The sequence below is a fragment of the Lissotriton vulgaris genome, chromosome 6 (genome assembly GCF_964263255.1).
Source record: "Lissotriton vulgaris chromosome 6, aLisVul1.2, whole genome shotgun sequence".
NCBI lineage: Eukaryota > Metazoa > Chordata > Amphibia > Caudata > Salamandridae > Lissotriton > Lissotriton vulgaris.
This window is the reverse complement of record NC_141694.1, coordinates 1862633699-1862646499: the sequence shown is the minus strand read 5'-3', so window position 1 is coordinate 1862646499 and position 12801 is coordinate 1862633699. Positions and strand designations below refer to the sequence as shown.

Sequence of the window (12801 nt, the reverse complement as noted above, 5' to 3'; positions counted from 1 at the left end):
GGGTCAGAGCTGATTTGCATATCGCCATTGTCTAACCCAGGGTGGTGTGGAGTGCAAAAAAACGATGGATTTGGGCCCAGATCTTTTGACTGGGGGAATGTGTGACATTGATCCACATTCGGTCCATCACTTGTTGTTTTTGCAATTGCCGCCCTAAGTGCGCTGGGGATGCCCAGACGTGGGTCCCAGGCACTCCACACCACTTGGAGTCTAGCTAGCCGGGCTGATGAGAGGTGTTACCTAGAAACCGGTCCGGTCCTCGGATGCTTGATTCCGTTCTGGGAAGGACATGGCTTTTGTAGTTCGGACTGGACTGTTCCCATGGGGCAACAGGGTCAGAGCTGATTTGCATATCGCCATTGTCTAACCCAGGGTGGTGTGGAGTGCAAAAAAACGATGGATTTGGGCCCAGATCTTTTGACTGGGGGAATGTGTGACATTGATCCACATTCGGTCCATCACTTGTTGTTTTTGCAATTGCCGCCCTAAGTGCGCTGGGGATGCCCAGACGTGGGTCCCAGGCACTCCACACCACTTGGAGTCAAGCTAGCCGGGCTGATGAGAGGTGTTACCTCGAAACCGGTCCGGTCCTCGGATGCTTGATTCCGTTCTGGGAAGGACATGGCTTTTGTAGTTCGGACTGGACTGTTCCCATGGGGCAACAGGGTCAGAGCTGATTTGCATATCGCCATTGTCTAACCCAGGGTGGTGTGGAGTGCAAAAAAACGATGGATTTGGGCTCAGATCTTTGGACTGGGATGAATGTGTGACATTGATCCACATTCGGTCCATCACTTGTTGTTTTTGCATCTGAAAAAGTCAAAGCACAAGCCAGAGAAGGGAGAATTTGACAACAGTGGGACTTAGGAGAAGTAAAGACAGGGAGAACCTTCACCACACTGCTGCATCTACAAAAGCACTTGTAAACACCTACAGTGCTTTGCCAAATTATGCAAAAGAAGAAAGTCCTTGCTAGTAATAAAAAAAAAACCTTGCATCATCCTAAGAGATTTGCCAGAAACAGTAAGAAGAGAGTGGCAAAACACACCTATGTCTGTGAAGAAATGGGTATTGGGCTTAAAACATCAACTTCAAAACAGTCTGGAAATTCAAAATACCAATGCAGTACAGACTAATGTGTTTTACATGTGTGCCCTGGCAGCAGTTGTCTTTCTTGTAATGTAAGTAACTAGCATTCTATTGTGCTGTGTGAATACAGTATGTACAGTTGAGGTCAGTGGTTCTGAATATATGGTGTGGGTAAATACATTGTGTGCTGTACTCCATGCGCTGCTTTATTGGTGTGCCAAGGTGTATAGTGATTTTACACAAACCATGAACTATATTGTGTGTTGCTGCTACAGCTGTGCCAGATGAAGTGTTGCTGGTACACATTATGTGCACTGTTGCATGTGTTGTTGGAGTCAGTTTGCCACATTTCACAGTTCTGGCACATAAGGTCTGTGCCTCCCTGCATCTGCTGTTGTTATTAGTGTGTTAAGGATTGCGATGTTTATAAACATGTTGACTTCTCTTTCACTGTAGGATGTGAGTTTGGAATCTTTTTTTACCCTTTCTAGTAGAGATATATTCCATGCTGTTGTCCATGACTCTCCTCTGTCTTTGTGCTACAGATCACAGTGGCTTCTGCCCAGCGTATAAACCCATGTTATGCGATGCAAAATACATCTCTGACTGTAATCATGACTCTGGCTGCAAGGCTGATGAGAAGTGCTGCAACGTGGGCTGCAGACAGACCTGTGTGAAATCGATGAAAGGTAAGGCACCATTGTGATGCCACAATGTCTCTTGGACCACATGATTGGCTGTGCCCTCTGTTTCACCCCAAGGGCACAGATCTTTATGAGCCTTGGTGACCAGGACCACCATGTTAAGAACTCCTGTGAGTGTTCTAGGGAGCCAGTGTGACAATGTACATTAAGGACTCTCCTAAAGGAGGGGTGTGCATTGCATATAAACTATTCATGTATCTTGAATTAGGGGACACCATTCTATCCACTCACAGTCTTAGTGCATCCGAACTGTAAGCACAATCACCCCTCAGACAGGCTCGGGGAAGTAAGAGGAGCCATTTTATAAGAGACTGCTTGGATTGTATCCAGAGGGTCATCTGATATCCTGTCCTGTGGCCCCAGCTGTCAGTAGGGTATGCTTCGGGATCAGGGTGGACTCCGCCATTTGCGACCAAGGTAGATATGAATTTGAACAGAACAAATGAACATTCAAAGGTGGAACAGAAATCATTTGGAGAGGGATACGCTCTCATTAAAAGAGTACAAGTGCACAGAAAGATCCATACAGAATGCAGATAAACTGATGCGCCACGAATAGCCTGTCTCAGTGGCCATCTTCACTGGCACTGGTATGAAGAACAAGAGAGATGGGTTCACCAACAAAGCGCACAGATACGCGGTGGTCGGAAGAATAAGGAGTGGAGGAACTATGTACAAGACATTCATAAACATGTATCAATGTATACGAAAGACTGTACTGATAACTGAAGGCAGAGACCTTCTACTTCAGGGTAGAAATGAAATCATATTGTATCTCCAAATCAACGAGGCATGCTCTGCTCTTTGCATTTCAGAGAAACCTGGTGTTTGCCCCTTTATACCAATGGATGAACTATCAGAAGACATGTGCAATAAATGCAATGAGGACAAAGACTGCCCACAAAATGGAAAATGCTGTGCTGGGGGCAAAGGTCGTGAGTGCCGGAAACCCAACCAAGAAATTGGTAAGTGTTGTATTAATCAAACACTTGTTATTGTGACACAATAACAGGGTCCTGCCACACTTTCCATGCTCAGACATTAGTGTGGGATGCTATTCATTCTAATGTCTAGGAGGGTGGAATATCTTTGTCAAAGACAGAGGGATAGTTGAGCAGACAGACATACATCTACTAGTAACAGGGACTAAAGTTTCACCTCACCAATGAGGACTAACAAGGGATATGTTTGTATTCCTTTTTCAAAGTGGATATGGTTTTGCAGTTCCAGCTGTTAGATGTGGAGGTACACAAGATGTCCAAATTGCTGGCCTAGTATGGTTTTATTGTACATGTGCAGAGTCAGGCATGAGTGTACCCTCCACTAAAATTAGGACCTTCAGTGGAACACAGACAATCTGACCAGCATTTGGACCACCATCCCAGTCCAAATCCAGCAAACTAATTAACTTCTCTAGTTCCCAAAACGACTAGTTTCCAATCTCTTCAAGCAATACTCTGTCATTTTATAGCTCCTCATTGACACCCTTCATCCTCTCTGTATACTTGTGTCTCTCTGTACTCATGAAGTACTTCCTACTTCCTCTTACCTATGCATAGCAGGTATCTTTTGCCACCTCTTGACTTTGCCCTATACCTTCCCACCCTTCTGGCACACACTTGTAATAAAAACATTTTCCTTTGTTTACTTTATATATGCAACACATTCACAGATACATAGATACATGGTGACTAGTATGGTCCGTTTTCACCCTGTGTCTGTGCTGCACAAGCTGGTGGCTTTTCTCCAAAAAAGATAAATTTCTAGGAGACAAGATGGTGCCTGCGTGAGCGGTTGTGTTCGACTGTTCCTACCCGGCTCGGAGAATGGTAATCTGGGTAGAGCACTTCGCCCTGGTTAGCACAGAGTTAGAATGTGCCATCAGGGAAAGACTTATTTGAGGCCAGCCTTGGGAAATTCAGCTTACTACGGCTAGGAGTGAGATCGGCAATCTCAGCGGCAATGGCTGGGAGTCCCACAGGAGGTAGAAGCCTCCATAGTCAGCCCAAGTGGTCCAGGACCAGGCCTCCAATTAGATAGTGGCTGCCCATGGCTCCACCTGTCCCTTGATAAGCTGGTGTGCGGGGACAGCATGAAACCTGGAGGAGGGAGTAAATTAGTGTTAAAGACTAACAGGACTCCTGAAACAACTATGAGGCTGCCCACGGCCCGCGCAGGGGGCAACTTCAGATGGCGGCCACCCTTAGTTCCATTTTTACGCCTATAATTGAACTATGTTTGCACATAATGGCAGTGGTGACCAAGGTGATTTTGCACAGAAGCCGCAAGTTCAATCACAACCGCAAATGACTATAACTACGTTTTTTCAACCTACAATAACTGCAGTGGTTGTAACCCATCAGGACAGTGTGGAGGATAAATTCTGAAATCTATTCACGGCTTTTTATCTGTATATCATGCTCCCTCCCCCCCATCATGGTGTGTAATATTTTCACTTCCTGATTGCAAATTTCATGTTCCATTCTCATACAGAAGATGGTCTGTAAGCTACAGATTTACCCCATATTTTTTAGGAATCTATTCTGTCACAGATAAATGATTCATATGGAACTGAAATATGGGTTATGATATTTACATCTCTCAATCTTTTCCTAGAAGTGAAATCTGGTGAGTGTCCCAGGCGGATTTCATGGTGTGATCGCCCGCCCCCGTACAATCACAAGTGTAGCAATGACAGTCAATGCCCAGGAGAGAAGAAGTGCTGCATCGAGATTTGCAATCAGGAATGCAAGGATCCTGTGAGAGGTAACAACCACTTCTTCACTTAAGTGCCTTTTGGATGTTTTGTTTTTATCCAGACAAGGCTTGAAAAACTGTTGTAAAGGAACCAGGACATTAGAGACATCTATAGTCTGTGACTTCTTTAAAGCATTACTTCCAGGGCAGAGCCTCAAAAGGGTTTACAAAATGTCTTATAGACATCATGTCCTTTCAAATTTTCAATGATTTCCCCTTCCACTCCACTGCCCCCCTTAAAAACCTCATTGGCTGTTCTTCCCACTGTTATGCACCTCCTTTGTTCATTGTTTATCATGGAAAGCTTCATGCTTAACTTCCAAATAATTTCTAGGAATGTAGGGGCAGATTTACAATAAGTGGCGCATCCCTGCATATCAGCAGGGATGCATCACTTATTGTGCGCCATGCCTCTGCCACCATGGATGCACCGCATTTACAATGCGGCGCACCATGAGGCAAAAATGGCACAGATGTGTCACGCATCTGTGCTGTAAAAGTGGCACATTGCTGGAGTTGCGTCGCAAGCCCGACGCAGCTCCAGCAATGCTCTAGGGGGCCCTATCATGTTAATGCTGCGTCAATCCTTACGCCTGCTTTAAGCAGGCACAGGGTTTTGATGCAGCATGGGCCCCAAGGTGACTTGTAGATTTCACTCAGCCACTTTTAGGAGGCGTTCCTGTGCTGGAACTCCCCCCCCTGCGCACAGCAACGCCTCCTTCTGGCGCAGGGCTTTACAACATGACTCATTTCCCAGATGCGTCACGTTGTAAATACCCCACACCATGGCGCATCTTTTGCGCTGCCGCTGTGTCACAAAAGGGACACGATGGTGGCGTAAAAGAGGCGCAAGGGGCTTGTAAACCTGCCCCTTTGTTTCTAGCTTTCTTTCCTCAAACATTAACTAAGAACTCAATCTGCCTAAGATTAGACCTTCTCCTCCCTTTGGGTGACCAAGGAAAAAATGGTATACAAAACCACACATAACTACATTGATACCAAGACGCTGTTGCCAGGGTGTGACAATCGAATACTGTTTTCAGAATATCTTCATAATATGCACATAAATATTATGACATAATGTATCACTTCACTGCAATTTATACTAGAAAATGTCCTATCATAAAAACAGTATTTTTGTGGATGGTATTTAGAACACAATATACATGTCAGCTGATATTTCTCTATTCAATATTCTGACATGCAACCGTGCCACTGGCATCTATTGCAGTTTCCGTGCTACTTTAACATCACAGACTGTTTCTGTCTTCAGCTTTGTATATGTTCTTGCATTGTCCTTACTTCCATGTACCTGTTCTATGTCTTTTTAATTTCACTCCATTCATGGTTCTCATCACACCACCTTTGCTGGTACATGGCTCTATGCATATACAACTCTTTCAGTGAAGGATCATTTCATCTGTAACTCATCATATCTAACTGCTCATCTCCTAGAAGTACTTCATTGCTGACTTTCTGTATTGTTTATATACTTGTATTTATATATCTCTGAAATATGTCCTCTCCTGCCTCAACTCCAGACTACACAAACATATAAGTTCTAGCATCTTTTGCAATACATATGAGGTGCACACACTGAGAGTGCTCCCACGGAGATCTTCTGGGCTACTCTTGCCCTGTTTGAGTGAACACCGCATAAAAAAGCATGTAGGCCCAACTGTGGTTATCTGGTCACGCTAGACCACAGAAAAGTCACTGGTTCCTGCCGACCGGAAAGGAGTACACGCTGTCTTCAGGGATCAAGTTAGGCCCACTGATCAAAAGTACCTTAAACCCTGTTGCAGAGTCGTGGGGTGGTAGTACCAAGGAACTGCCATGGAAGGTCATGCATTGTCATTGAGAAAGTCGTCAACAATGGGTTTGCAATGCGATGCCCTGATTTGAGGATGGGTTGCACACCAGCGATTCCTAGAGGACTGTGAGCAGCGATGCAAAATCCAGCACCTTGAAACGGTAATGCAATGCTTCTGCTGTGGAGTTTAGAGAGGTGATGCAATGTATGGTGACTCTGACACAGAGGTTTACTGAGGCTATACATAGTGCTGTGACTTTGATGCCTCAGTTCAGCTAATACTACGGGTGGACTGGCAGAGCACCTAAAGGCACACTTACAAGGGTCCAGGAAAGGGTTGGCACTACTCGTGAAGGTAGAACTCACAGCTGGGAAAGTTCAGGTGCTGGGTTGAAGATGGAAGAAGTCTGTTAAGTCCCTGAGGCTTCTGATCAGGAAGCCAGACAACTAGACCTTGGAGTCACTGTGGATGGTTTTAAGTTCGAGATACATGTCCACTCCTTTTGACTCAAGGAGGAGGTCAGCAGGGCAGCCAAGTAGCAGTCCTGTTTGCAAAAGAGCAGCACAGCAGTGCTTCATTAAAGTCTTACGCAGGTCTGAATGTGTACTGAAGACTTGGGTCCAAGGGTCCAATATTGATATCTGCTGTCCACCTTGAAATAAGAGAAGATTCTGAAGGCTTCCACCTCCTGACTAGTTTGAAATGTTCTGCCCCCTTCCTTGGCCCTAGATTGTCTAGGGTTAAAATAGACTGGTGCCAAGCCCCTTTATCAGTGTGCTTCATCAGGATCTTTGTGATGTGCATGTGTGGTAGGTGACAGCTGTTGCCCCTCGTCAACTTAGAGTTGCTCATCCTGCAAAAACCTAGCTGCTCATTGTCTCACGGTCTGTGAGCAATGCACAAAGGCCAACTGCATGCTACCCTTAGTCATCTGACCCAGGATACAGACAGCAGACACCAAATGGTTTGAGCAAGAAAATGCCAACTTTCTAAAAGTGTCATTTTCAGAATTGTGACAAAAAATCTGACTTTACCATTAAGGTGGGTTTTTAAACACAATTTGTTGGACAAAAAGCACAGCCTGTCTGCGTGCTCCCAATTGAAAGTTATCACTTATTAAATGTAAGAGGGTAACCCAATATCATCCTATGGGAGAAGTAGACCTTGCAGTAGAGAAAACACATTTTTGAGTTTTTTCTCCCAAGATGTTTAAACGTTAAATGTACAGGTCTAATTTTTCAAATTTTACCGCACCTTCCCTTTGGGTTGTTCAGGGTCTAACCAAAGTGCGTCTTGCATGTATTAAAACAGCAGGTCTGGGCCTGGCAAAAGCTTTATTTGGTAGGTTAAAATTACAGTTTAAAACTGCACACACAGGCTTCAATGTCAGGCCTGAGATCTGTTTTGCAGGGCTCCTTAAGTGTGTGTAACAATCATGGCTACAGGTTCACTAGTAGTATTTAATTTACAGGTAAAGTGTATTAAATATATGAAAGTGGTGTAAGCCAATCCTGTCATCTTTAAGGGAGAGAGCACACGCACTTTAGCACTGGTAAGCAGTGGTAAAGGACACAGAGTCCTTAGGCCAGCAGAAACAAGATCAGCAAAAAATAGAAGAATTAGATATTTATTTTGCCTAGAGTGAGGAACATACTTATATTTCCTATAAATAAATTGCACTGCAGCTGTAACTGCATTTGATAGTCTACGTAGATTCTACACTTGTACTCTTAATTTTTGATTTATTGATTGACTGGCCAGGGAGATGACATAATGCTGATCATTTAATCTAAAAAAGTTTTCAGATAGTATGGATAAGAGAACTTTGTGCACCTCTGACGCTTGGCTGCAGGTGCAGCAAAGTGGTGTCATGAGTTTTAATAAAATTGAAGCTGACGCAAGGGTGGGACCAAATCCTATAAGAATTATTCCTTTGTTCGAATAAAAAATTCTTGCTAATATCCACAACTTAAGTAAGTGTAAGATATTGCCTAGCTAACGCCAGAGTCCTTTTTCACACCTGCATGCATAGCCTTTGTACCTTAAATCAGGAGTCATTATTTCAATGAGGGTTGGTCTCCAAATTACATTCCTCTATTCTCTGACCAGTTCTCCCACTACCTTCTTCGTTGATGGGTCATGGTATACATCTCTTCACATTTCAGCCGCAAATTCCTTTAGGATATTCTTTTGTTATGGGCACATGGTGCAGCTCAGTAAGGTGGTACACTCCAGATGTTGCCCCCACAGTTATCTAATAGGACCCTCGTAGGGGACCTATGGGCTAATATTTCAGTTTATTAGTACAGATACCAGACATAATAAATGGGTCCCCCTTTAATTTTAGTGCTTTGTCTTGTGGTTCATGGTATATAACAGCCAAGCTGAAAATAGAATCTTCCTGCCTCATCTGTATTATTAATACACAACTGTTCTGCACATGCTTAAAACTACCTAATATAAATAGCATGTTTCCTATCACTCAGTTTAAGGCATTACAACTTCAGCCATCTCAGGCTTCTCCACATTTTGAAATTGGTGCCAATGATTGAAAGGTACAAAGGTGATTCCTAAAGAGCCAACTAGTACATCAAGTCTAACATTAATACATTTTCACTGCCAGTCTTATTCTATAGCCTGGAAAATGAGCCTTTATATTCTTCCGGGATAAACATAAGAAGATAGGTTAAAGTGCTGTCCAAAATTATATTTTAGTTGTAGAAAATTGACATAACCCGATTGAATTGCCACATTCAGTCTTACAGGATATCAAATTCGATCAGTGCCCATATGTAATTATTTACAGTATTTAGAAATATTCTGAGGACAATGTAACAAACAAAGATTGGTAGCGCAATATTTATGAGCCATTTAGGCCTCCGTTGCAACTTTTTTTGTGATTCTACGATAACGTAAAATATGAACCACACTGCGCCATGTTTACAAAGTGATCAATAAATGAAAATGTTATACTGGATCATAATATGTTCTTAAATCCTGCAAGATAAAGTGAGAAGGAACAAGCCAAAGGCATTCATAATATAAAACAGTAGCCACTGATAAGTTTCAGGCTAAAAAGCACACAGCATTAGCTTAATGGCAGTTTTTTCTTGGTTATTCCAGAACACAAAATACAGCTCCCATTTAAATTACAGGAGGGGGGTTGGTTACTACCAAGTAGTGAGTGAAAAAAATGCAAAGAGTGGTGCTCTTGTGAAGAGGCAAGAAGGGTAGAGAGAATAAATTCAAGATTGACTTTTTCAATTCTTTATCGTGCCAAGGTTAACTATCCTTAGCAATGAGGAAAGCCTGCCCCTGACGTCATTTAGGACATAGTTACTATTTCTTCTTAACACAGTGATGTGTTCATCTGTAAAGGTTTCTAAAGGGCAGGGATGAACAAGAAGGTGCAGGCCCCAGAGTGGAGGATTATCGCCAGCGTTTCGACCCAGACGCAACAAGGGTAGTTTTACTCCTCAGCTACGGGTCTTCCTCAGACTGGGGAGGGCAGGGAACCTAGGTAGAAACATGGAGAGCCCCAAGCAACATGGGGGGCAACCGTTTAGTGGTGTGTCATGGACATGAAAGGTCCCAAAAAACAAAGCTGTAATCAAAACGTCCTTGCGTGGAAATCAATCCTATGTTAACCGCTGTGTGCCTAGCGCTGAGAGAATGTTCATACAACAGCATATAACAGCAATATATCACTGCTTCCTGCTTGCAAGGCTATCACAGGACCACTGGTGGGCTCCGTCACCAGTGGTCCTGCTGTATCTCTCTTGCCTCTTTCTGCACCTCTCTTGCCTCTTTCTGTACTTCTCTTTCCTCTTTCGCCACCTCTGTTGGTTCGTTTTGCACTGCTCTTGCTTCTTTGTACAACTTTCTTACACAATTCTGTAACCTGCTTCCCTATTCTGCACCTCTCTTGCCTCTTTTTATACCTTTATTTCCAATTTCTGCACCCTCTTCCCTCTTTCTGCACCTTCTTGCCTCTTTCTGCTCCTCTTTTGCCTCGTTTTGCATTTCTCTTGCCTCTTTCTCCACCTCTGTTGGTTCTTTTCACACTTCTCTTGCTTCTTTGTGTACCTTTCTTACAACATTCTACAACCTTCTTCCCTATACTGTACCCATGTTGTCTCTTTGTGTACCTCACTTCCTATTTCTGCACCCTCATCCCGTATTCTGCACCTTTCTTGTCTCTTTCTATATCTATTTTGCCTCTTTCTGCACTTCTCTTGCCTCTTTCTGCACCTCTCTTGCCTCTTTCTGCATTTCTCTTGCCTCTTTCTCCAACTCTGTTAGTTCTTTTCACACTTCTCTTGATTCTTTGTGTACCTTTCTTACAACATTCTACAACCTTCTTCCCTATACTGCACCCATTTTGCCTCTTTGTGTACCTCTTTTTTCTATTTCTGCACCTTTCTTGTCTCTTTCTATATCTATTTTGCCTCTTTCTGCACCCCCGTTGCCTCTTTCTGAACTTGTCTTCCCTCTTTCTGCACCCCTCTTGCCTCTTTCTGCACATCTCTTGCTTCTTTCTGCACTTCTCTTGCTATTTGCTGCATCTCTCTTGCTTCTTCCTATAACTCACTTGCCTCTTTTTACACTTCTCTTGCCTATTTCTGCACCTCGCTTAATTCTTCTGCATCCTTCATGCCTCTTTGTGCAGTTCTCTTGCCTTTTTCTGAAACACTATTTCCTCTATCTGCACTTCACTTCATTCATTCTACACCTCTGTTGCTTCTTCCTGCACCAATCTTGCCTCTTTCTGTACTTCTCCTGCCTCCTTCTCAACCTCTGTTGGTTATGTTTGCACTGCTCTTGGTTCTTTGTGCACATTTCTTATAAAATTATGCAACCTTCTTCCCTATTCTGCACCTCTCTTGCTTCTCTCTGGATTACTAAGGCCTCTTTCTGCACTTCTTTTGCACCTTTCTGCACTTCTCTTGCCTCTTTCTGCACCTCTGTTGCTTCTTGTACTACTTCTCTAGCTTCTTTCTGTACCTCTCTTGCTTCTTTTTACACCCCTGTGGCATCTTTCTGTACTCGTCCTCCCTCTTTCTGCACCCATCTTGCCTCTTTCTAAACCCCTCTTGCCTCTTTTTATACGTCTTTCTCCTTTCTGCACTTCCCTTGCTTCTTTCTGCACCGCTCTTGCCTTTTTCTGTTCCACTAATGCCTCTTTCTGCACTTCTTTTGCACCTTTCTTCACTTCTCTTGCCTCTTTCTGCACGTCTGTTGCTTCTTTCTGTACTTCTCTAGCTTTTTTCTGTACCTCTTCCCTCTTTCTGCTGTTCTCTTTCCTATTTCTGCACCTCTCTAGCCTCTTTCTGTCACTCACTTGCCTCTTTCTGCACTTCTGTCGATTCTTTCTGCACCTCTCTTGCCTATTTCTGTACGTCACGTTATTCTTTCTGCACCCCTCTAACCTCTTTCTGTAACCCTCTTCCCTCTTTCTGTACCTCTCTTGCATTGGCGCTAGGCAGCACATTGTGCCTGCTCAAGAAAGCTATAGCAGTGCACCAAATAATATTAAATATGAAGCATTCCTACCCTTTTATCAGTGCAGTGAAACAAGGTGGCTCGCTGCTTTTCACTGTGTGAAAGTTTGATAAATGTGCCCCTTGGTGCCCATTATTTGGAGTTTCCTTTGTAAGTGGACATTACATCTGAATGGTTATTTGACTTTCTCTTTTCAAGATTTGTATAGCTCTGAGAACATTTCCAGATTTACTGAATGTTATTCTTAAGTAACAGTTTTTGATTTGATGTTCGATGATCTCAAGGATCATTTATAACTGATTTTGTAGCACTACTACTTCAGAGTGTTAAAGTCATATTGAAAGTCTTTTAATTGTTCTGTAAAATTATGGATGTATTTTGTAAGTATGGTGCATAGTGAATCCTTGTTGTAGTCCTTGTGTGTAAGTTGTGTTGAACAAATGCAATTTGTTCTGTCAAAATATGATTTTAATTTCCTTTATTTTCAGGCATTCTGTGAGTTTGCTGTACGTTGCATCTGTGCTATAGAGCTGGGGACTCATTTACAACAACATTATGCAACACAGCAACATAAGCTAGTTTGCTGCACAATAAACTAAGTGCATCGATGTGTCCTACTTACCTCAATAGAATGCATCCATGTCCTTTCCTTTGTGCTGGCACCATTTAGGCAGCTTTGCACCAATAAAGACACCACAGAGCCATGGCACAAGCGGGCCTGCATTGAAAGCCAGTTGTTTTTTTTGTAGAAAGGGACACCTTCTTTCACAAAAACAAATATTTTGCCTGCCCTGGGGAGGCACATGGTTTTGACGCATTCCCAGATTTACATTATGTTGCTAATCTTTGGAATATGTCAAATACCATGGGTATTGAATGGGAACACCCACTGTAACTTCCTTGGCACACTGCCCTAATGCAATGGGAAGCAAAGC

At 43.2% G+C, this 12801-nt stretch overlaps 1 protein-coding gene across 1 annotated transcript in view; it reads left to right on the top strand.

The window, feature by feature from the left end:
* LOC147709680 (uncharacterized) overlaps nt 1–12801 on the top strand; it is a 237182-nt gene that overhangs the window by 55853 nt on the left and 168528 nt on the right. Inside the window, exons 7-9 of the mRNA XM_086928192.1 lie at nt 1635–1778; nt 2609–2758; nt 4410–4559. Of these exons, the coding sequence (XP_086784318.1) occupies nt 1635–1778; nt 2609–2758; nt 4410–4559 (444 nt within the window). The remainder of the gene's footprint in view (nt 1–1634; nt 1779–2608; nt 2759–4409; nt 4560–12801) is intronic.